Source organism: Rhincodon typus, chromosome 25 (genome assembly GCF_021869965.1).
Source record: "Rhincodon typus isolate 14 chromosome 25, sRhiTyp1.1, whole genome shotgun sequence".
Taxonomy (NCBI): domain Eukaryota; kingdom Metazoa; phylum Chordata; class Chondrichthyes; order Orectolobiformes; family Rhincodontidae; genus Rhincodon; species Rhincodon typus.
The window spans coordinates 20,215,400-20,237,160 of NC_063356.1; the positions used below are offsets into that span (position 1 = coordinate 20,215,400).

Here is a 21,761-nt window from a genome sequence, read left to right on the forward strand (position 1 = left end):
CTGTTGCTTCGATAATCTTTGTTGGATTCAGGATTTGATACATAAATATACATTGCATTTTTATGATTTTTGATGACCCCTTCAGATACATGCTTCTTAAGAAAAGACCAGTAGCTCTCACTATTAGTGAATTTGGTCTTAAGCATCTACTCTAGGATGGATTCTTCCTCCTCCCATGCTTGCACCTGTTTTTCACTACTACCAAATTTCCTTGCTTCAGCAGAGATATTTGAAGAGTTAGCAAATGTTCCAGCTTTTAGTTTGAAACCAGCTTCACACATACATTGTCGTGTTGAAAGATTAATTTGTTGTTTGCCATGCATGGTCTGCTGTGTGTGCTCATGCCTTAAACTTGCAATGTAGTCCCACATCTCCCACTTAAATCGACCCAGTTATGATATTAGGGTGAAAAATTGAGACTGACTACTAATATGATTAGAGCATGTCACACTGAGCTTCGAGTTGGACCCTATAAATGTATACAAAAACATGACATTTAAGGGAGGAAGAATGGGAACGTTTTCTAATCTGGATGGATTGGTATAATGCAATCCAAGGTAATATGTGCCCTCCTTTTTTCACCAATCTGTAATCATTTGCCAAATATAAGCCCATTCTGCAAGCTCAATATGCCATATTCTAATTTGTTGCAAGAAGTACTGTTGCAGTAAATACACTAATTTCATTGCAATTACCTTGCAGATCTCTACTAGTTAATACAAATTATGGTCTTGCTGTGTACCTTCTACTTCTCTGAATACGTAACTTTTACTCGGGCTCTTTCTGTTTCAGTTATCTAGCTATGCTGATATCCATTCAACTGTCCTACCTTCTCATTCTGTCAAAATATCTGCTGCCTTTGACACTTCTTTACTATTCCATTCTCCCCGTTGTCTAACTCTGTGCTGTACTCTGGCCCAACTCTATTGCGATTATGGCTGGAAGCACTCTTGCCATCAATTTATTCCAGAAATCACTGTGTTTAAAAAATAAATTGCCCCCTCGTGTATTATTTTTAATCTTTCTCCTCTCACCTTAAAAATATGCCCCCTAGTCTTGAAATCCCCTACCCTAGGGAAAAGACACTTGCCATTCACCATATCGATACCCTCATTATAGAAATTTTATAAAATAAGATAATCTGTCAACCTCCTACGCTCCACTGAAAAATGTCCAAGCTTATCCAGCCTCTCCTTATAACGCAAACTCTTTATTCCCAGCAACATCCTGGTAAATCTGTTATAATCCCTCTCCAGCTTAATAATATCCTGCCTCGAGAAGGGAGACCAGAACTCTACACAGTACTCCAGAAGTGGCTGCACCAATGTCCTGTACAATCTTAACAATAACATCCCAACTCCTATACTCAAAGTTCTGAGCAATGAAGGCAAGCATGCGAAATGCCTTCATAACAACCCTATCTATGTGTGCTGCCAACTTAACAGAATTACATACCTGAACCTTTAGGTGTCTCTGTTCTATGACAGTACCCTAGGCCCTACTTTTAATTGTGTAAATCTTGCCTTTGTTTCATAGGATCATAGAATCCCAGCAGTGTGAGAACAGGTCCTTCTGCCCAACATGTCCACACCGACTCTCCGAAGAGCACCCTCCCCTTTTCCTGTAACCTGACATTTCCCATGGCTAACACACCTTACCTTTACATCTCTGAACACTATGTGCAATTTCCCATGGCTAATCCATCTAGCCTGCACATCTTTGGACTGGGGGAGGAAACCACAGCACCCAGCAAAAACCCATACAGACATGGGAAGAATGTGCAAACTCCACACAGACAGTCGCCTGAGGCCGGAATCAAATCCGGGTCCCTGGTGCTGTGAGGCAGCAGTGCTAACCACTGAGCCCTGCCCCAAAATGCAATAACTCACATTTACCTAAATTAAACTCTATCTGCCTTTCTAGAGCCCATTGACCCGCTTGGTCAAGATCTCTTTGTAATCTTAGATAACCTTCTTCACTGTCCACTTTTCCCCCAATCTTGGTGTCACGCACAGACTTATTAACCATGCTTTCTATATTTGATCTAAATCATTTATGTAAATGACTAACAAAAGTGGATCCAGCACCGATACTTGTGGAACACCACTGGTTTCAGCCCTCCAGTCAGAAAAACCATCCTCCACCATCACTCTGTCTCCTGCCATTAAGCCAATTTTGTATCCAATTGGCAAGCTATTCATGGTCTGAACCAGAACTTATAGCACCATCTTTCAAGAAAACTCACGTCTTTCAATATCTATGATTGAATCATGTACGGAAATGCACGTAGGATAGCTCAGGCCATTTAGTAATTAACATATCCAATATTCCTTTATATATTAGGAGCCAGTTAAAGAATTACTTTTTACATACCATAGTGAATCTCGAGAGGAAAGTTGGCTTGTTTTGTCTTGGTCGTAAAGCAAACTGTCCAGGCGTGACTGTGTGAAATTTTGTACCTTTAAACTCCCTCATGCTGTTAGATAAACAAAATATGTAATCTAATACAGGCAAAATTGCATTTTGCCAAAAGCAGATTTAACGTGAATGACTTGCACAAATTGTGTGCAATGTCCCTGAAATTCTGCTGAGCTAGTGGATTTTGGGTGGGCTCTCATTGAGCAGTCTGCCTTGAACTGCTTTTTTGTGCATTTGATTGCATTTTCTTAATTGCTTTTTGTATCACTGATCCTCTGTTGATGTGGTTGGTGAGGAGAGCGTATTGTCTCTGAACATGCATAGAGGTTCTAACCTTTTACTTCCTGAATTATATTGATTTTTGTTCTTCTGTTGTGCTGTGAGGCCTTTTGATGTCGCTTTCATCTAATTTCCTTGATATTTGATGCAAGGTTTATATTTATGCACTTACTAACTAGGCATGATTGTAATATGATATATGCTTCTTGTAGTGCTTTTGATATACTGATATGTGGCTTCATGTTTTGTTGCTATCTTCAGTTATCGTTGCAATTGAAGGTTTGGCTGTTCAGTTGTTGCTGTTCTTCATTAGCATCTCAGTATATTTCCAGTCTCTCATTCAAATGTGTCACTTTTACGATTTTTCCTTTTGCTGCAGTGGTCTCTCCACTATTTGAGATGCTTTCACTTAGATTATTCGTTCAAAAGCTTTCTTGATAACATTCGTCATTAATTTCTGGGAGGATTTCAGGTATTACTTAGTTGAATTAAATATTGCAATGCATGGAATTTAGTGTTTGAGGCATGTTTTGAGATGTATTTTTTGTTTCGTTTTCATTGGTGTTGCTATGGAAATGCAAGTGGAGGAAGTAACAGGCACTAGATGACATTACAAATTGTATATGATGGATAACGCAGTTAAATGTTCAGTGTTGTATGATGGAACTGTGGGGTCATACGTCTGAAGCATTGTTGAAAATGCTGCATGCGAATCCTGGTATGTGTTTCAAATAATTACTTTGTTGTGCTTTGCCAAGGTTGATTCTCTGCACATACTGCCGGTTTAAATTTCTTTCTTGTTTTTTTTTTATAATCATAAAAATTATTAAATCATCTGGGGTGTATTATGTGATACAGAAGTTAGCAGAGGATGAACACAACTGGTCTTGGGATCATATACCTGAGATAGAAATAGTTATTTTGATGAAGGCTTGTTTTTTTTTCTCCTTTAGTCTACGCCATTATAGGCTTAGAGTAACTAAACTGGATAAAAGGCCAACATATTTTTTTTAAAGTTGATCACCAGCATGTAAGAATCTATTGAGTGAAGTTATCCATAATTTGATAAAGAAAGATTTGGCACTAGATTTTCAGACACTGAGGGCATAAGAGTGCTAGTCAAAGGAAATGAGACTGGATCTCTACATTAAAGTATTATTTCAAAGTGGGAGAAAGGCATGTTGAGCAGTGTGCCTAATCTCTACGTAATAATCCCTGATTTTAAAACTCTGGATAGAAAAATAAGACAATTAATATTCGTCTCCCCAGTATCATCTTTATTCTGATGACACAGCAGTGGGAAGATCAAGGCAACAAATATACTTAGTTGGAATTTTTTTTCAAATAGCAATTCCTTTTTAGAGAACATTTTACTTTGTGTTCAGCCATTATTTCTCAGGAATTGCTTATCTTTATTTTAGTGAATTTTTACACCTGAATTAGTATATGCTTGTAGGCATTTTTAATACATATTGTTTTTTACACGGAAATGAAAGGGGTCATGTCCCTGGTTTTTGAAAAAAAAATCTAGACATTTCTCTGGGCAATAGTACAAAAACATTTCCAAATACTTGTTCCCCCCACCATTTTCTTGACAATACTTACAAACTTTATACTCAAGCTCTAGTACTTTAAAATTTTGCAACTCTTATTGTAATAAAATTAAAGCAAATATGATGTACATAAAATGGTTATAATGCAATATTTCTCAAAATGAAAAGAATCTGTGACTTAAAGATCTGAAATTTGTGGCTATTGAACTATTCAAAAATTAATAATCAGATATCTGTACATAGTAATTTTAAATCAAACCGCACTACTTTCCTTCTGTGAAATTAGAAAATTCCTCCTATTGGGAGAGGTTTAGCTGTTTGTCTTATTGATTTCAGGCAATCCTAGTACTGTAAGTACTGAAAATCACCAGCTTAATTTGTTTGGATAGAAACTCATAAATCCATTCTATTTCACACGCAAGTCTAAAATAACTGATGTATTTTAGATGTTTGAGACCCAGCTTTGTTTTTCAGTGCCGCTTTCACAATTCACCGTTTCTCATCTGATCTATTAAATCTGCAAGGAAATCATAAAATATATTCCAGTTACTTTGTCACTTGAAAACTGCAGCACAATTTAGGTTATTTAAACTGCTCAAATATTTAACCACATGGCATAACAACTGCTACTTTCAGAAAATCAGCTATTGCATTTGATTGACATTAATTAGTGCTTTTGAGTACATTTAGACTATTTTTCACATTCTCTGTTTTGAGAAAAGCATGAAAAAGTGGAGCGATTAATCTGATAAACATGTGAACATGATAATCTGTGAACATGTCTTCCACGGCTGTAACTGTCTTTATACCAACAGATAACATTTTATCATCTGATTTGTAGGGAAGGATTTATGGGCTCCCAAAGCCTGTCAGATAATGAAAGGGGACAGACACCAACTGAACACAATTATCTTGTTTGATATCAACTCGAGATTCAGAGTCAGAGTTCGAGTTTACTCTCTCCAGGGCTGTCTGGAGTACTCACCTATTTTAATGATGACACACATCAGGTTTTGGGCACTGATCAATCAGTGTGTTTTTTGGAATCTGCAAACAATAAACTTTGTGATTCTTGTAAATGATGCATGATGGCAAGAGTACAGATTTATTCTATCAACTTTTGTCCCACTCATGAAACTGCTTTCTTTTTTCCAGGTCAATCATCCTAATATTGAAGTGAAAATGAGCAATGATTGACAGTAATGTTCATTAGTGCAGAGGGTGGAACATAAGTTCTGGTCACCATTGTCAAGATTATTCATTTCTAATCTTTCCATAATTTAGTCAGACATTAGTAGTTATAACAGAATAATCTTATCTTGCCTAATCCAATTCAATAGGGCTGCCAGACCTGCTGAACTTCTCCAATTTCTGCTTTTGTTTGTGTGGAGGTAAGTCCTGGAAAACACTAATTATGTCAGTTACAAAAGTTAAGACAGGAACATTTCAAGTTGAAATTGAAATTCATTTTTTTCTCTTAATCTTAACATCATTTGGCAAATGCATTAGATTTTTGCCTAGTGAATTTCAACATTTCTTTGCTTAAATGCTCAATGCAAGATTTTGCATTTATCCAGTTCTCTGTTTTGGGAAGGATGTAGGTGTTCACTTGCAACCCAGTGGTTGCTGATGAAAGTTGCATGCTGCAGTTTGAAGAGTACTTTGGTGTTAGTTTGAATTCTTTGACAGATGCTTCTCTGCCTGTCAAACTTGACAACAACCTTGAGAGCATTGGAAGTAGCATAACTGTGTGCCCTTCTGTGATTCATTTTGTGAAGGAAAGACAGTATGTTTTAAAAAAGGTATTCTGATATAACAGTTGAGGAAGGAAAAATATTTTTTACGTTGTTGTATTTTAATAGGTGTTAAAGAACCAAAAAGATTGAGAATGTAAGAGAAGGCCCTTGGACTGTTGCATCTGTATTACTGTTTGTTGATGTAATCCCAAGTTAATCCTTCTGTGCTCTTGCCAGAGCCCTACAGCTTCATCTATTTCAAATATTTATTTCCCTTTGAGAGATGAAATGATCTTGGCCTCAATCAGTCCTTGTGACTGGGCATTCCTACTTCATCATCACTGTGTAAATAAGTTTGTCCTTGGTTCTCTTCTTTATGTAATGACTGCTTTAAATTGATGGTTCCTTTGTTATTGGCTTCCCAACCAGAAAAAAAACATTACTTTATATAGTGCATTTTCAACTTTAGTGTGTGCCAGACCACTTCACAGCTTATTCAGAATGTTTGTGTTTTAGTCACTGTTTTGATGTAGGCAGCTGTAGGAAACTTTTGGGCACAATTTTGAGTTGTATGACCAGATAGTCTGTTCTAAAAATAGCTTTTGGTTACAGCTTCTTTCAAGCTGTTCTGAATTTTTAAAACCTCTTAAGTCTATTATAAAATCCAAATTATGATTGCCCTTTTTGAAATATAATTTTAGCCACCTGCATTCACATTTTGAGGAAATTATTTGTTTTAACTGTCAGATGTCGCTGTTCATTCACACACCTCATTATTGTTCAATAGAGTATATATTAATATTCCTTGTTTTTCTTGTCAAAAGTTATTACTTTTCACATAACCACACAAAATGCGCCTGTGACCTGTTGCCCACTCCACTAACTTCCCTCTGCCTTTCTGATGTCTTTAACAGCCCTCCTTACAATTTGTCAAACTGCATGTTAATGTTGCCAGCAAATTTCAAGATTGAATATGTGTCCAAGTTCAAATCATCTATATGTACACAGGGGAAAAAAAGTTGACTGAGTTTTGATTTCTAAGATGTATAGTATCCAATCCTATCAGTTTGAGCAGTGTCCTGTAACCCGTTTGCCCCTGTTGCTATATTTCACCGTATCATAGACCTGAGTTTTTCTTAGGTGTTCTTAAGAATATGGAACAACTATATGAGCCAAGTCCACAAGTAACAAATTAACCATCTTCCAATTCTGTAGCATCTTTCATGCCCACATGATCCCAAAAATGCTATAGTGTATTATAAACTATCAAAAGATAACGTTTTTAACAAGATTCTTAAGAAAGGACCAGGGAATCGGAAGTTTACAACTCACGCTTGGACATTGAACAGTTTTTCTGCCGCCTCCGCCTCCACCTCCACGCTTACTTCTTTAATCGTGAGCCTAACCCTCCCTCTACTGACCCCCTTCTCCCGCCTCCAACACGCCCCCTCCTCCTGGACACCACCCCAAGGCCTCCTACCCTCCCTTGACCTCTTCATCTCCAACTGCCATCGCGACATCGATCGCCTCAACCTCTCCACCCCTCTCACCCACTCCAACCTCTCCCCCACAGAACGTGTAGCTCTCTGCTCCCTCTGCTCCAATCCCAACCTCATCATAAAACCCGCGGACAAGGGAGGCGCAGTTGTAGTATGGCGAACTGACCTTTACATCGCCGAGGCCAGACGCCAGCTCTCTGACACCGCCTCCTTGATCATGACCCCATCCCCGACCACAAAAACATGATCTCGGAAACCATCCACAACCTCATCACTTCAGGTGACCTCCCACCCACAGCCTCCAACCTCATCGTTCCCCAGCCCCGCACCGCCTGTTTCTATCTCCTTCCCAAAATCCACAAACCTGACTGCCCTGGTCGACCCATTGTCTCCGCCTGCTCCTGCCCCACCGAACTCATCTCCACTTATCTCGACTCCATTTTCTCCCTCTTGGTCCAGGAACTCCCCACCTACGTCTGTGACACCACCCACACCCTCCACCTCCTCCAAAACTTCTGATTCCCTGGTCCCCAACACCTCATCTTTACCATGGACGTGCAGTCCCTCTACACTTGCATTCCCCGTGCAGATGGCCTAAAGGCCCTCCGCTTCTTCCTGTCCCGCAGGCCCAACCAGTCCCCCTCCACTGACACCCTCATCCGCTTAGCTGAACTCGTCCTCACCCTGAACAACTTCTCCTTCAATTCCTCCCACTTCCTACAGACAAAGGGGGTGGCCATGGGTACCCGCATGGGCCCAAGCTATGCCTGCCTCTTTGTAGGATACGTGGAACAATCCCTCTTCCAAAGCTACACTGGCCCTATCCCCCACCTCTTCCTCCGTTACATCGATGACTGTATCGGCGCCGCCTCGTGCTCCCACGAGGTGCTCGAACAGTTCATCCACTTCACTAACACTTGCCACCCCAACCTTAAGCTCACCTGGACCATCTCTGATACCTCTCTCTCCTTCCTGGACCTCTCTGTCTCCATCTCTGGCATCCACCTGGAAACCGATATCCATTTCAAGCCTAGCGACTCCACAGCTACCTGGAATACTCCTCCTCCCACCCACCTTCCTGCAAAAAGGCCATCCCCTATTCCCAATTCCTTCGCCTCCGCCGCATCTGCTCCCGAGATGAGGCATTCCACTCCCGGACATCCCAGATGTCCTCATTTTTCAACGACCGCAACTTCCCTTCCACAGTGGTCGAAAATGCCCTCTACCGTGTCTTCTGCATTTCCCGCAACTCATCCCTCACCCCCTCCCCGCAATAATAACCAAAACAGAATTCCCCTCTTCCTCACGTACCACCCCACCAACCTCTGGATCCAACGCATCATCCTCCGACACTTCCGCCATCTGCAATCCGACCCCACTACCAAGGACATTTTTCCCTCCCCACCCTTATCTGCTTTCTGGAGGGACCACTCTCTCCGTGACTCCCTTGTCCGCTCCATACTCCCCACCAGCCCTACCACCCCCGACACTTTTCCCTGCAACCGCAGCAAGTGCTACACCTGCCCCTACACCTCCCGCCTAATCGCCATCCCAGGCCCGAAGAAGACCTTCCACATCAAACAGATGTTCACATGCACATCTGCTAACGTGGTATACTGTATCCGCTCTTCCCGTTGTGGCCTCCTCCTACATCGGGGAAACCAAGCGGAGGCTTGGGGACCGCTTTGTGGAACACCTACGCTCGGTTCGCAACAAACAACTGCACCTCCCAGTCGCAAACCATTTCAGCTCCCCCTTCCACTCCTTGGTCGACATGTCCATCCTGGGCCTCCTGCATTGCCACAATGATGCCACCCGAAGGCTGCAGGAACAGCATCTCCTATTTCGCTTGGGAACCGTGCAGCCCAAGGGTATCAATGTGGACTTCACAAGCTTCAAAATCTCCCCTCCCCTGACTGCATCCCAAAACCAGCCCAGCTCGTCCCCGCCTCCCTAACCATTCCTCCCACCTCAAGCCCCACCCCCATCTCCTACCCACTAGCCTCATCCCGCCTCCTTGACCGGTCCATCCTCCCTGGACCGACCTATCCCCTCCCTAACTCCCCACCTACACTCGCCTTTATTGGCTCCAACCCCGCCTCTTTGACCTGTCTGTCTCCTCTCCACCTATCTTCTCCTTTATCCATCTTCTATCCGCCTCCCCCTCTCTCCCTTTTTATTTCAGAATCCCCTTCCCCTCCCCCATTTCTGAAGAAGGGTCTCGAACCGAAACGTCAGCTTTCCTGCTCCTCTGATGCTGCTTGGCCTGCTGTGTTCATCCACCTCTATACCTTACATACCTTTCGGTAGTGCAGATAATATTTCATTGCACTAGCTGAGAACATGGCTTTTAATTTTGAAGTTATCAAATCTCTCAGTTGGTGTTTCTGTTGAATTAATTTTTGCATGCTGCTTTAAAAATTACAATACTGTATGTGTAGGTATAATTTACTTTCCCACTAATTTAACTGACTTGTTATAAAACACACTTTTTCATAGTTTTCAAAACCATTGCCTGCTTCTCATTGGACAGTCTTGATCCTAGATACTGTTCTAGTACAGATGGTTACATTTGTTAATTCCATGCAGTGTAAAATTTTCATTTACAAGTAAAAATGTTTTATTTACACACATTTGTAAATGCATGCTCTAATCATGTGTTGGTTTCCTTTAGCAAAGGCATTCTGTTTGAAGCTTGATATTTATCATCCACTCCTTTTCAAATTACAAAATGGTTAAGTACGAGAATTGTATTTTGATGCAGTTCCTTTGAATAATGGAATCTGAACAAATATGTTCGAGGTTTATTGTTTTTGACATAAATATCCACCATGACTAAAACTGTGAATGTAAAACCCTGTGTTACTGTACTATTCAGCAATTCTATGTTCAGTTCCTGCTGTATGTTTGCTTAGCTGGTGCATTTGGCATCCCAGGGAGGGGGTTCCACTGCTGATTATGCTCAATTATCTCTGATGGAAAGAGCAATGATGTGAATGTGCGGACAGTTGGAATGGCGTGTGTTTGTTTCCAGATTGGAATGGCCAAGCATGCATGGAATCCCTACAGTGTGGAAACAGGCCATTTGGCCTAACAAGTCCACACTGACTCACCCATCACCCCCAACCCCACCCTATCGCTGTAATCCTGCATTTTCCATGGCTAATCCACCTAACCTACACACTGGGACAATTTAGCATGGCCTATTCACCTAACCTGCACATCTTTGGACTATGGGAGGAAACCGGAACACCCAGTGGAAACCCATGCATACACGGGGAGAATGTGCAAACTCCACACAGTTACCCAAGGCAGGAATTGAGCTCGGGTCCCTGGTGCTGTGAGGCAGCAGTGCTTACCACAGAGCCACCATGCCACCCATCTATATAGGCTGTTGTAAAGAATGTCCACTTGAATGAGCTAATGGCTTCCATTGTGGTCTTTTGTTCCCTTCTTTTTCTCCTTCTCATTCTCCTTCCACTTTTCCACTACCCTCCTCATGTGGAGTCATCGAAATGTACAGCACGGAAATAGACCCTTTGGCCCAACTTGTCCATGCTGACCAGATATCCTGTAGAAATCTAGACACATTTGCCAGCATTTGACCCATATTCCTCTAAACCCTTCCTATTTATATACCCATCAGGATGCCTTTTAAATGTTGTAATCATACCAGCCTCCTCCACTTCCTCTGGCAGTTCATTGCATAAACACACCACCCTGTGCGTGAAAGCGTTGCCCCCTTACGTCCCCTTTTATATTTTTCCTCTCTTCACCTTAAACCTATGCCCTCTAGTTTTCGACTCCCCCACCCTGGGGAAAGGACCTAGTGTATCTACCCAGTCGATGCCCCGCATGATTTTATAAACCTCTAAGGCCGCCCCTCAGCCTCTGACACTCCAGGGAAAATAGCCTCAGCCTATCTGGCCTCCCTCTATAGTTCAAACGCTCCAGCCCTGGCAACATTCTTGTAAATTTTTTCTGAACCCTTCCAAGTTTCACAATGTCCTTCCTATAGCAGGGAGACCATAACTGCACGCAATATTCCAAAAGTGGCTGAACCAATGTCCTGTAAAGACAGAACATGACCTAGCAACTCCTATACTCAATGCACTGACCAATAAAGCTAAGCATATCAAACTCCTCCTTCACTGTCGTCTCTACCTGCGACTCCACTTTAAAGGAACTATGAACCTGCACTCCAAGGTCTGTTTGTTCAGCAACACTCCCTAGGACTTTAGCATTAACGTGTATAAGTCCTGTCCTGATTTGCCTTTCCAAAATGCAGTATCTCACAGTTACCTAAATTAAAGTCCATCTGCCACCCCTTGGCCCGTTAGCCCATCTGATCAAGATCCCATTGTACTCTGAGGTAACCTTCTTCGCTGTCCACTACGGCTCCAAATTTAGTGTAACCTGCAAACTTACTAACCATACCTCCTATGCTCATATACAAATCATTTATATAAATGGCAAAAAGCAGTGGACCCAGCACTGATCCTTGTGGCACACTGCTGGTCACCGGCCTCCAGTGTGAAAAACAACCCTCCACCTCTACTGTCTTCAACCTTTTGAGCCAGTTCTCTATCCAAATAGCTAGTTCTCCCTGTATTCGGTATGATATAGCCTTGCTAACCAATCTACCACGTGGAACCTCGTTGAATGCCTTACTGAACACATCCACTGCTCTGCCCTCATCAGTCCTTGTCATTATTTCTTCAAAGAACTCCATCAAGTTAGTGAGACATGATTTCCCATGCGCAAAGTCATGTTGACTATCCCTAATCAGTCCTTGCTTTTCCAAATACATGTAAATCCTGTCCCTCGGGATTCCTTCCAATAACTTACCTACCACCTATGTCGGGCTCATTGGTCTATAGCATCCTGGCTTTTCCTTACCACCTTTCTTAAATGGTGGTACACATTAGCCAACCTTCAATCTTCTGGTACCTCCTCCTTTGGTTATTGATGATACAAATATCTCAGCAAGGGACCCAGCAATCACTCCTCTTGCTTCCCACAGAGTTCTAGAATACACCTGATTAGGTTCTAGGGATTTATCCACCTTTATGCATTTTAAGATGTTCAGCATCACTTCCTCTATCATAGGGACATTTTTCAAGATGTCACTATTGATTTCTCCACGTTCTCTATCTTCCATAACCTTCTCCACAGTAGACACTGATGCAAAATACTCATTTAGTATCTCTCCCATCTCCTGCAGTTCTACACATAGGTGGCCTTGTTGATCTTTAAGGGGCCTTATTCTCTCCCTAGTTACCCTTTTGTCCTTAATGTGTTTGTAGAATCCCTTTCGATTCTCCTTAACCCTATTTGCCAAAGCTATTTCATGTCCCCTTTTTGCCCTCCTGATTTCCCTCATAAGAGTACTCCTACTGCCTTTATTCTCTTCTAGGGATTTACTCAATCCCTGCTGTCTATACCTATCATATGCTTCCTCCTTATTCTTGACCAAAACCTCAATTTCTCCAGTCATCTAGCAGTCCCTACACCTACCAGCTTTGCCATTCACCCTAACAAGAGCATACTGTATCTGGACTCTCATTATCTTATTTTGAATGCTTCTCATTTTCCAGCCATCCCTTTACCTGCGAACATCCACCCCCAATCAACTTTTGAAAGTTCTTGCCTAATACCGTCAAAATTGCCTTCCTCCAATTTAGAATTTTAACTTTTAGATCCAGTCTATCCTTTTCCGTCATTATTTTAAAACTAAAAGAATTATGGTCACTGGCCCCAAAGTGCTCCCCCATGGACACCTCAGTCATCTGCCCTGCCTTGTTTACCAAGAGAACGTCAAGTTTTGCACCTTCTCTAGTAGTTACATCTACATACTGAATCAAAAAATTTTTTTGTACACACTTAACACATTCCTCTCCATCCAAACCCGTAACACTATCGCAGTCCCAGTCTATGTCTGGAAAATTAAAATCCCCTACCATAGCCACGCTATTATTCTCATAGATAACTGAGACCTCCTTATGAATTTGTTTCGCAATTTCCCACTGACTATTGGGTCTGCAATACAATCCCAATAAGGTGATCATCCCTTTCTTATTCCTCAGTTCCACCCTAATAACTTTGTTGGACATATTCCAGGAATGTCCTTCCTGAGTACAGCCGTAATGTTATCCTTAATCAAAAATGTCATTCCCCTCCTCTCTCGCTCCCCTTTCTATCCTTCCTATAGCATCTATACCCTGGGACATTACGCTGTCAGTCCTGTCCATCTCAGAGCCATGTCTCTGTAATTGCTATGATATCCCAGACCCATTGCCTGCTCCTTTTCCTGTCATAGCTGAAACAGCTAAAATTTCTCTTCAAAATTCATTCATGGAGTGGGTGATGCTGGTTGAGCCAGCATTTATTGCTCATCCCTCGTTTCCTTAAGGAAGCGACAGTGAGCTGCCTTCTTGAGCCGCTGCAGTCCATGTGTTGTGGATAGACCAAATAGTGAGGGAGGGAGTTGTAGGATTTTGACCTACCAGCACTCGGAATGGTGATACATTTCCATGTCAGGATGGTGAGTACCTTGCAGGTGGTGACGTTTTTACATATCTGCTGCCCTTGTCCTTCAAGAAATATTTTAAAATAAGAGCTAAGCTTAAAGTCTATTTCATGTTAAGTGAAGAGGAAGAAGAATCCAAACATATTCTCTGGCCCACATATCTCAAACTCTTAAATTGCAAAATCCTATCATTCTCTCTTGGAATAGATTTTAAAACTCGTGAGTCTGTTTCCTGTTTTTCCACATTTTGTCCATAGAATATTCACACACTGAGTGTTCGTCAGCAACTTTTCCATGCGATAATAATAAAACAGAACTATCCTTAGTAGAACATGGGCAAATAAATTATGAAAGTAAACATTTCTGCAAATGATTTTTTTTATTTTGCCTTGCAGCACCTACAACATATTTTCTGATGTCTCTATAACAAGCTTTTAAAAACAATCAATGGATTAGCACAAAAGTCTAGGTCTGACACACCCATCTCAAAAAAGAAAATTCAGCATAGCCTTCTTTATTTCTGTCTCCTTTGAGCCAGCTTCACAATGACTGACTGATACAAAATGTGGCATTGATCAGTGCATGCGCATTACTTGAATCAAATATTGGTCTATATTCATGCAAAGCTGATCTACTTGTGAAAGAATTTCCAAAATCAATTTGTTGTATTAGTGGCAGAGACCAAATTTGTAACACTATTGTGCTTGCTTTTGCTGCCAGAATTTGTGAAAACTGTCTGAGAGTTCTGTTTTCTGAAAGTGCCCCAGTGAGTCAGAGCCCGTCTTTGACCAAAGCAAAACAGAATTTCTATTAACATCAATTTAGATTTTAGAATATTTTATATTTAGAATTTTATATCCGATATGCAAGTTGTGAGTAGCGTGATTCAGTTATTTGCTACTCTGGATGTTTTGTATTATTGAGCGGTACTGATCTGTAGTTAGAGTTGTAACACCTCTTCCAATGCTCAGTGGGATTCTCTGTTTTGGGCTGCAGAAGTAGTGCCTTAGAACTGAACTTGTACCTGGAATACTGCACATGGTTGGGCATCACCTAATGTATTGTTTTCACCTTGTCCATGTTGGGCATAGAGAGTTTTAAAAAGAAAAATTACTGAGGTTGACACAGAATATCATAAACGTACAGCACAACAACTGTTAGATTGTGATCCTCCAACTACAAGATTGTGGCCACATCCAGAACAGTATTGTTAAAGCATTCCCAATACTTCGTAATTTCTACTCTTCATAAATTACGTGTCTACAGAAATGGTCAGAAAATCCCATTTGAAAAAAGAATAAAATATTTTAGGACCTACCAATGTCATAATCGCTACAGAAAGGAATTCTAGCATTAACTGGCTTTGCAATTTCACTGTGTAAGTGGTGGATAATTCAAGACAGGATTCTGGGGAATGTTATTATGTTAATATTGTATTCACTGCATTGGTTTGTCTCAAAATCCACTATCAATTTTCTTTTTGAAAAGGGATTTTACAAAGCCTGTGGCAACCTACCATCTTTTATGAAAGGTACACAATAGGCTCATAACCTTGTTCATTTCCAACATCAGTTTGGATTTTACAGCTTCTGAGAGAAACCGCCCTACTGGCTACCTCTACTGATGATGATAAGGTTTATAGCACAGACCTCTTGATGAGTAACAGTCTGGTTTAACATGTGGTTCACTGAAAGAGTCAATGAACTCTCATTGACCTTTCACATCTCTCACATTAGTAATTTAATTTATTTTTTATTTTGAAGACGCTGTAAAATGTGGTGACCATAAATGGAAAGGATCTATTTGATACATAAACCAAATGCTTCCAATCCACTCTGATTTAAAAACCCAGTGTGAAACTAATGATCAAGCAGACAAAAGCTGTTAAGTGGGTGGTCAAGTACATTTGGCAATGTTCCTTTTTGCGGTTTAGCACACAGGAAAACAAGCGTAGGGCCTTCCGTGGTTTAGCATAAAAAATGAAGTTCATATTATCTGTCCAAACCTACCACGTGGAGGATGCATTACAGACCTAACTGTTTTTCAATCTGACCATGAGTGTTTTGTCACTTCTGCAGATATGTCCACCTTCCGAATTATATTATCTTGGTAATGGGTTAACCATAGAAACATAGAAAATAGAAGCAGAAGTAAGCTATTTGGTCCTGGAAGCATGCTCCACCATTCAATATTAACATAACTTATCATCCAACTTAGTGCCCGGTTCCCACCTATTATACCCATACCCTTTGATCCCTTTAGCCCTAAAAGCTATATCTAACTTCTTGAAAACATTCAGTGTTTTGAACTACTTTCGTTGCAGAGAATTCCACAATGTCTCAGCTCTCTGGGTGAGATTTCTCCTTGGACTTAAATGGCCTACCTTGGATCTGTAGACTGTGACCCCTGGTTCTGGACTTGCCAGTCATCGGGAACATTCTTCCTGTATTTATCCTGTCTAGTCCTTTTTTGAATTTTTATAGGTTTCCATGAGAATCCCCCTCATTCTTCAAGCTCCAGTGAATACAGCCCTAACCCACCCAGTCTTTCTTCATATGTCAGCCCTGCCACCCCAGCAATCAGTCTGGTAAACCATTGTTGCAACCTCTCCACAACCAGAACATCCATCCTCATGAAAGGAGACCAGAACTGCACGCAATATTCCAGCTGTGGTCTCATCAAGACGTCCCTGCTCCTCTACTTGAATCCTGTCACTATGAAGGCATTTGTAGCATGTGCCACCTTCACTGCCTGCTGCACTGCATGCTTGCTTTCAGAGACTGGTGGACAAGGACACCCAAGTCTGGGAGACAACAGAGCACTTGGAAATCAGTTGCAGGATTAGACAAAGTCCAATGAAAGGCTGGATTGGTTACAGCTATATTTACCGATGTTTTAAGAATAAATCTCACATTTATCCACATTGTATTTCATCTACCATGCACTTGCCCACTCACTGAACCTGTCCAAATCACTGCGGCATCTCTGCATCCTTCTCACAGTTCACTTTCTCCCCAAATTTTGTGTCATCTGCAAACTTGGAAATATTCCATTTAGTTACCTCATTGAAATCTTTAACCTATATTGTGAAAGTTGGGGTCCAACCCAGGGCAATGATGTGTTTAGCCCTACTTTGTTTCCTGTCTGCCAATCAGTTCTGTATCCATGTCAATACACTATTCCCATTCCATGCACTCTAATTTTATGTGCTAATCTCTTATGTGGAACTTTATTGAAAGCCTTCTGAAAATCCAAGTAAATCACATCCACTTATCAACTCTATTAGTTACATGCTCTCAAAGTGCCAGTAATTTTGTCAAGCATGATACCCTTTTGTAAATACATGCTGACTCTGTCCAGTTCTTTCCTTTGACTGTTTTCCAAGTGCTTTACTATTAAATCTTTTATAATGGACTCTAGCATTTTCACTACTACCAATATCAGGCTGCCCAGTCTAAATTTTCCCTAGTACTGCGGTCTAGCAAAATGCCCTAAATGTTGATCTTTTTTTTAAATTGTGGGGTTGCATTAACTATACTCCAATCTGTAGGAATTGTTCAAATCTAAAGAATCATGAAAGATGAGCACCAATGCATTCACTTTTTCTTGGGCCACGTCCTTAAGTACTTCCTCAACTAAATAAAGGAAGGTTACCAATCTTGTGGCCATTTTCATTAAATAATGCATGCCCTTTATAGTGATATTTCCAACGAACCTATTGGTACCCACAGTGTGGTAGTTTCTTTTGGGCAATGTGATGTGAGCTGGGCATTGCAAATTAGCTGTGCTATAAGTTTTTGGTTTGAAATGAATTCACGTTATTGTACAGGGCTTGCCTAAGACTGTGAAATAATACCTATCTACAGTGTAATAACATATTTTAGAACAAAATGGTTATTGTCTAAGAATGAAGCATATTTTACCAAGTGACATGATTTTGCTTTGATATAACCTGTTTTTATAAAGATCAGTGCGTTTATGATTTGATTTTGATTATTTCGTGTTTTCTCAGAATTTATGAGCAAAAGATTGAAGTGTCACAGAACTGATGCGAATGTATTGAACAAACCTAAGATAATTGTTATTTCTTTAATCAGCTAAAAAGAATTAGTATGCAAATGCCAGAATTTCTTTCAAGTTAGACAATTGCAGCGGGGGTGGGGGGGGGGGGGGGGGGGGGGGGGGGGGAGTGTAGAGAGTGTGGGTGTGGAGGGAGAGAGGGTGCTGGCACGCGTGAGTGGTTCTAAACAAGGCCTCACACCTAAAATGCATTGACTGACCTGAGATGTCACCTCTGGTATACTGATAACACTTTTAGTCATCTCAGGGCAGTGACTTGAAAGAAATTCTGGTATTTGCATATTAATCCTTTCTAACTGTTTAAAGATTTAACAGCCATCTTAGGTTTGTTCAATACATTCGCATCAGTTCTGTGACCCTTTGATCTTTTGCGCATAAATTCTGTGTCTGATGCCACCTCTCTTACTGACAGCTGAAGAAGGAGCAAGACTCCGAAAGCTTTTGATTCCAAATAAACCTGTTGGACCTGGTATCGTGTAATTTTTGACAGTGTTTCTCAACCTTTGCTGAAGTGTCAACTTACCAAGTCTTGGGTTATCAGAGATTTTTCAGAAAAATAACCTTCGTTAAGGTTAGCGTTTGGTCGTTGAAGCAAAAAAACTTAGCTGTTTCTAATCATTATCTTATTACAGTCAAGATTATTCATGTTACACTGCTGTGGAACTGAGGCTGAATTTCCTCTTGGGATATTAATGTTCAGTATTCAAAATTCTCTTCGGCTTCCACTTTATGCCAGGCCTCCATGTTGTACCTCCTGTTACTTTTTGAGACTGTTTCCTTTGTAACTACTTCAATTGAGTTGTGTTTGTGCTATTTGTCTGACACAGAAGATGATAGCCCACATTTCTTTCTGATTGGAAGACCAATACGAAAACAGTCTCAAGCATATCTTAAAAGATGGTATAAAGATGTACCAAAATAGAACATCACAAATTTATTTCACAAAAAGTATGAATCACAGCACTGATTTCTTTTTCTTGTAACTTTAATCTCAAAAGTATTTATTTATATAGAAATGAGCAGAAATTCTGCTAAGTTTACTGAGAACGTTTGGTGTTTTTATTAAAATAGAGTTATAGTTGTCATTCAGTGTTGTTAATCATTTAATCAGTCCCTAACCATTTTTCCCATCTGTTAAATCTTCTTTACCACTGTGAAGCCAAATATCATTGACTTATCATGAGAATTCAAGCTTTATCACCTTTCTTGTCATTGCCTAAATTTTGCTTCATATCAGTATGCCCACATAAATTTTGTGTTGTTAGTTCTCAAGATGCTTTAAAACAACCCAAAACACCTAAAAAAAAAATTAGGCATGTGTGCATAGTAAAATGTTGAGTCTCCAATGGTTTATGCATGTAGAATGTCAAATTGAGAAATATCATCTTGAATATCTGATACTCACTCAGAGATCTGCTATGATATGCAAATGTCCTTTATTCACACTTGGATTTGCTAGTTCATCTTTGAATTCAGCAGCTTAATAATATTTGATCTTGCAGAGAGCATTTTTCCTGTTGTTCACAGCTTATTTGTGGAGTCTGAAGATGTGTGTGATAAATGAGTTGGATTATGAAGTCAAGGCTATATTTGTAATATGATAACTTTTCTTCTGTGATTGCAGTTTACTTCATTACAGTGCATTTATTTCATCTCCCACAGCAGAAACCTCTTCTTCCAATGTCTAATCCTCACAGATCTAAGTCTGTGTGCAGTGTAAGATTTTTTTTATTGTAAACTTACGTGTAGAATGGTGTGAGGGATTTTGGACCTTTGTAAGCTAAGAAACAATATGCCCGTCAATGCTAATCAACACTTGCTGCTGGACCGGTCTGCATCTGTTTCGTTTATTCGTGAATGTGCATGTTTGTGTTTAAGGGTGGTCTGTTGGAGCAAATCTATCAGTAAGGTTAAATTGGGCTTTACCTAGTGCTGTGACTTGCTTAAATTTGGCTTGCGCTGGCTGATGTTGGTGTTCTCTTGGAAAGAGATGCACCGTTGTCAAAACAATTAGTATCTTAACCGCTCGTTTCTTTTCCTAGATTGAGAAACTAATGAGTTCCATTGGTGCAGGGATTGACAGTGACTTCAGAAAAGATCGACATAATGCTTCAGGTAATTAGAGTTTAGAAATTTATGTTATCTATATGATCATTGAAATTTGCAAAGAAATCAATTTATATTATACTGGTTGTCTTTAAAACCAAATTAAATTTCTTGTAAGGTGACTAGAGCTTATGCTCTGTGATTAAAGAAAAAAAATATTCACTTTGCTAGTTTACAAGAGCTGGCATTTGCAAAGAAACAACTGAATGTGCCTGTGGCCATAATAGTACTGAACAGAACATTTAGGTACTGTGGGAAGATTTGGTGCAAAACAAACAGGCTTTATCTTGATTTGAAAGTCAATCTAAAGCTTGTGGAAAGATCATTTTTAATCCAAAATAGATTATTCCAGAACAGAAGTTGAAAGGCTATGATTTTATATAAATTTCTACTCGACCAAGAAACAAAGTTAGAAACGATCACTGAAATGCATTTTTATCTATCTCTGAGCTTGTGTTTAACTCTTAGCTTACTGAATAAGAAGGATCTCTATAAATGCTGATTTGAAACAAGAAATTTGAGGTTTTATGGAAAAGTAATAACTTGAAAGAATTCTGTATTCATGTTGTGGAGTGGTAAGGATTTCTAATAAAGTGCACCTTTCCTGGCTTTAAGATTGCCAGCTTGTTATTGGTGATTCCGGGGTTCACAAACAGTGCTAATAGGACAAGAATGCCCTTGAATGCTCCACTTCATTCCAGGGATATATGACCAAAGTATGGAGTTCACCTTTACATTATATAGTATGGATTTTGGATTCCAACCAACTACTGCCCAAAGAAAAACATTAAATATAAGTGATTTCAAATTGCCTAATATAAGCTCAGTTCAGATCAATCTTTTGATGTGTAAGTGTATGCAGTTTATAAGGTACCAAATGAGTATTCAATGGTATTTTGGTGCAATAATTTGGACAATTTTGAGGGAGAAAGCGCTATAAAATTATACATTACTTTGAGCAGGAACCTTCTGGAGAAAACAAATTTCAAAATTTTTGTCTGCTGCGTGTTTCAGTTAATCCTGTGTTTCTAAGAGCTGCAAACAACTGTACGAATGAAAACTGTTGTGAAAGTGAGGAAAATAGAGGTTGAACGACCCCAGTTGCCGTACTGGGACTTGTTAATGTTGGATGTGATATGTGCTTATAATGAGGAACTCTGTAAATAAACACATGTGAAACAATTGCCTTCAGTTCTATCTTTGAGCAGACATCTTGCTGGAGGAGAATATACCCGTTGCACACATGCTTTATCTCCCTTGCTCTCCCGCTGTCTTCTTCCCCCACCCAACTTCTCTCCCTTTCCACCTCCCTCCCTTTCCACCTCCCACCCCCCGCCTTTCCACCTCGCTCCTCCCAACCCCCATCTCATTTCCTCACCCCCCCGCCACCGTCGCGTCCAACCCCCATCTCCACTCCCATCTCCCCTCCCCGTTCCTCTACCATCGTGTCATCTCGCCCCCCTCCCTCTCCCTCCCCACCCCTCCAACCCCTGCCTCCCTTCTTCCCCCGTCTCTTCCCCACCCACACCAGTTCCCCCTCCACGTCACCCTTCCTCCCCCA

The 21,761-nt window shown here is 40.5% G+C and overlaps 1 protein-coding gene across 6 annotated transcripts in view; it reads left to right on the forward strand.

The window, feature by feature from the left end:
- Positions 1-21,761, forward strand: part of LOC109928668 (ankyrin repeat and SAM domain-containing protein 1A-like) — a 210,066-nt gene that overhangs the window by 78,107 nt on the left and 110,198 nt on the right. For 3 of the 6 annotated variants that reach the window (XM_048612023.1, XM_048612025.1, XM_048612024.1), the window contains exons 6-7: positions 19,757-19,810; positions 20,137-20,209. The exons of 1 other annotated variant lie outside the window; for it this stretch is intronic. In XM_048612023.1, coding sequence (XP_048467980.1) covers positions 19,757-19,810; positions 20,137-20,209 — 127 coding nt within the window. The remainder of the gene's footprint in view (positions 1-19,756; positions 19,811-20,136; positions 20,210-21,761) is intronic. 2 more of the 6 variants (XM_048612026.1, XM_048612027.1) reach the window with 1 other exon arrangement.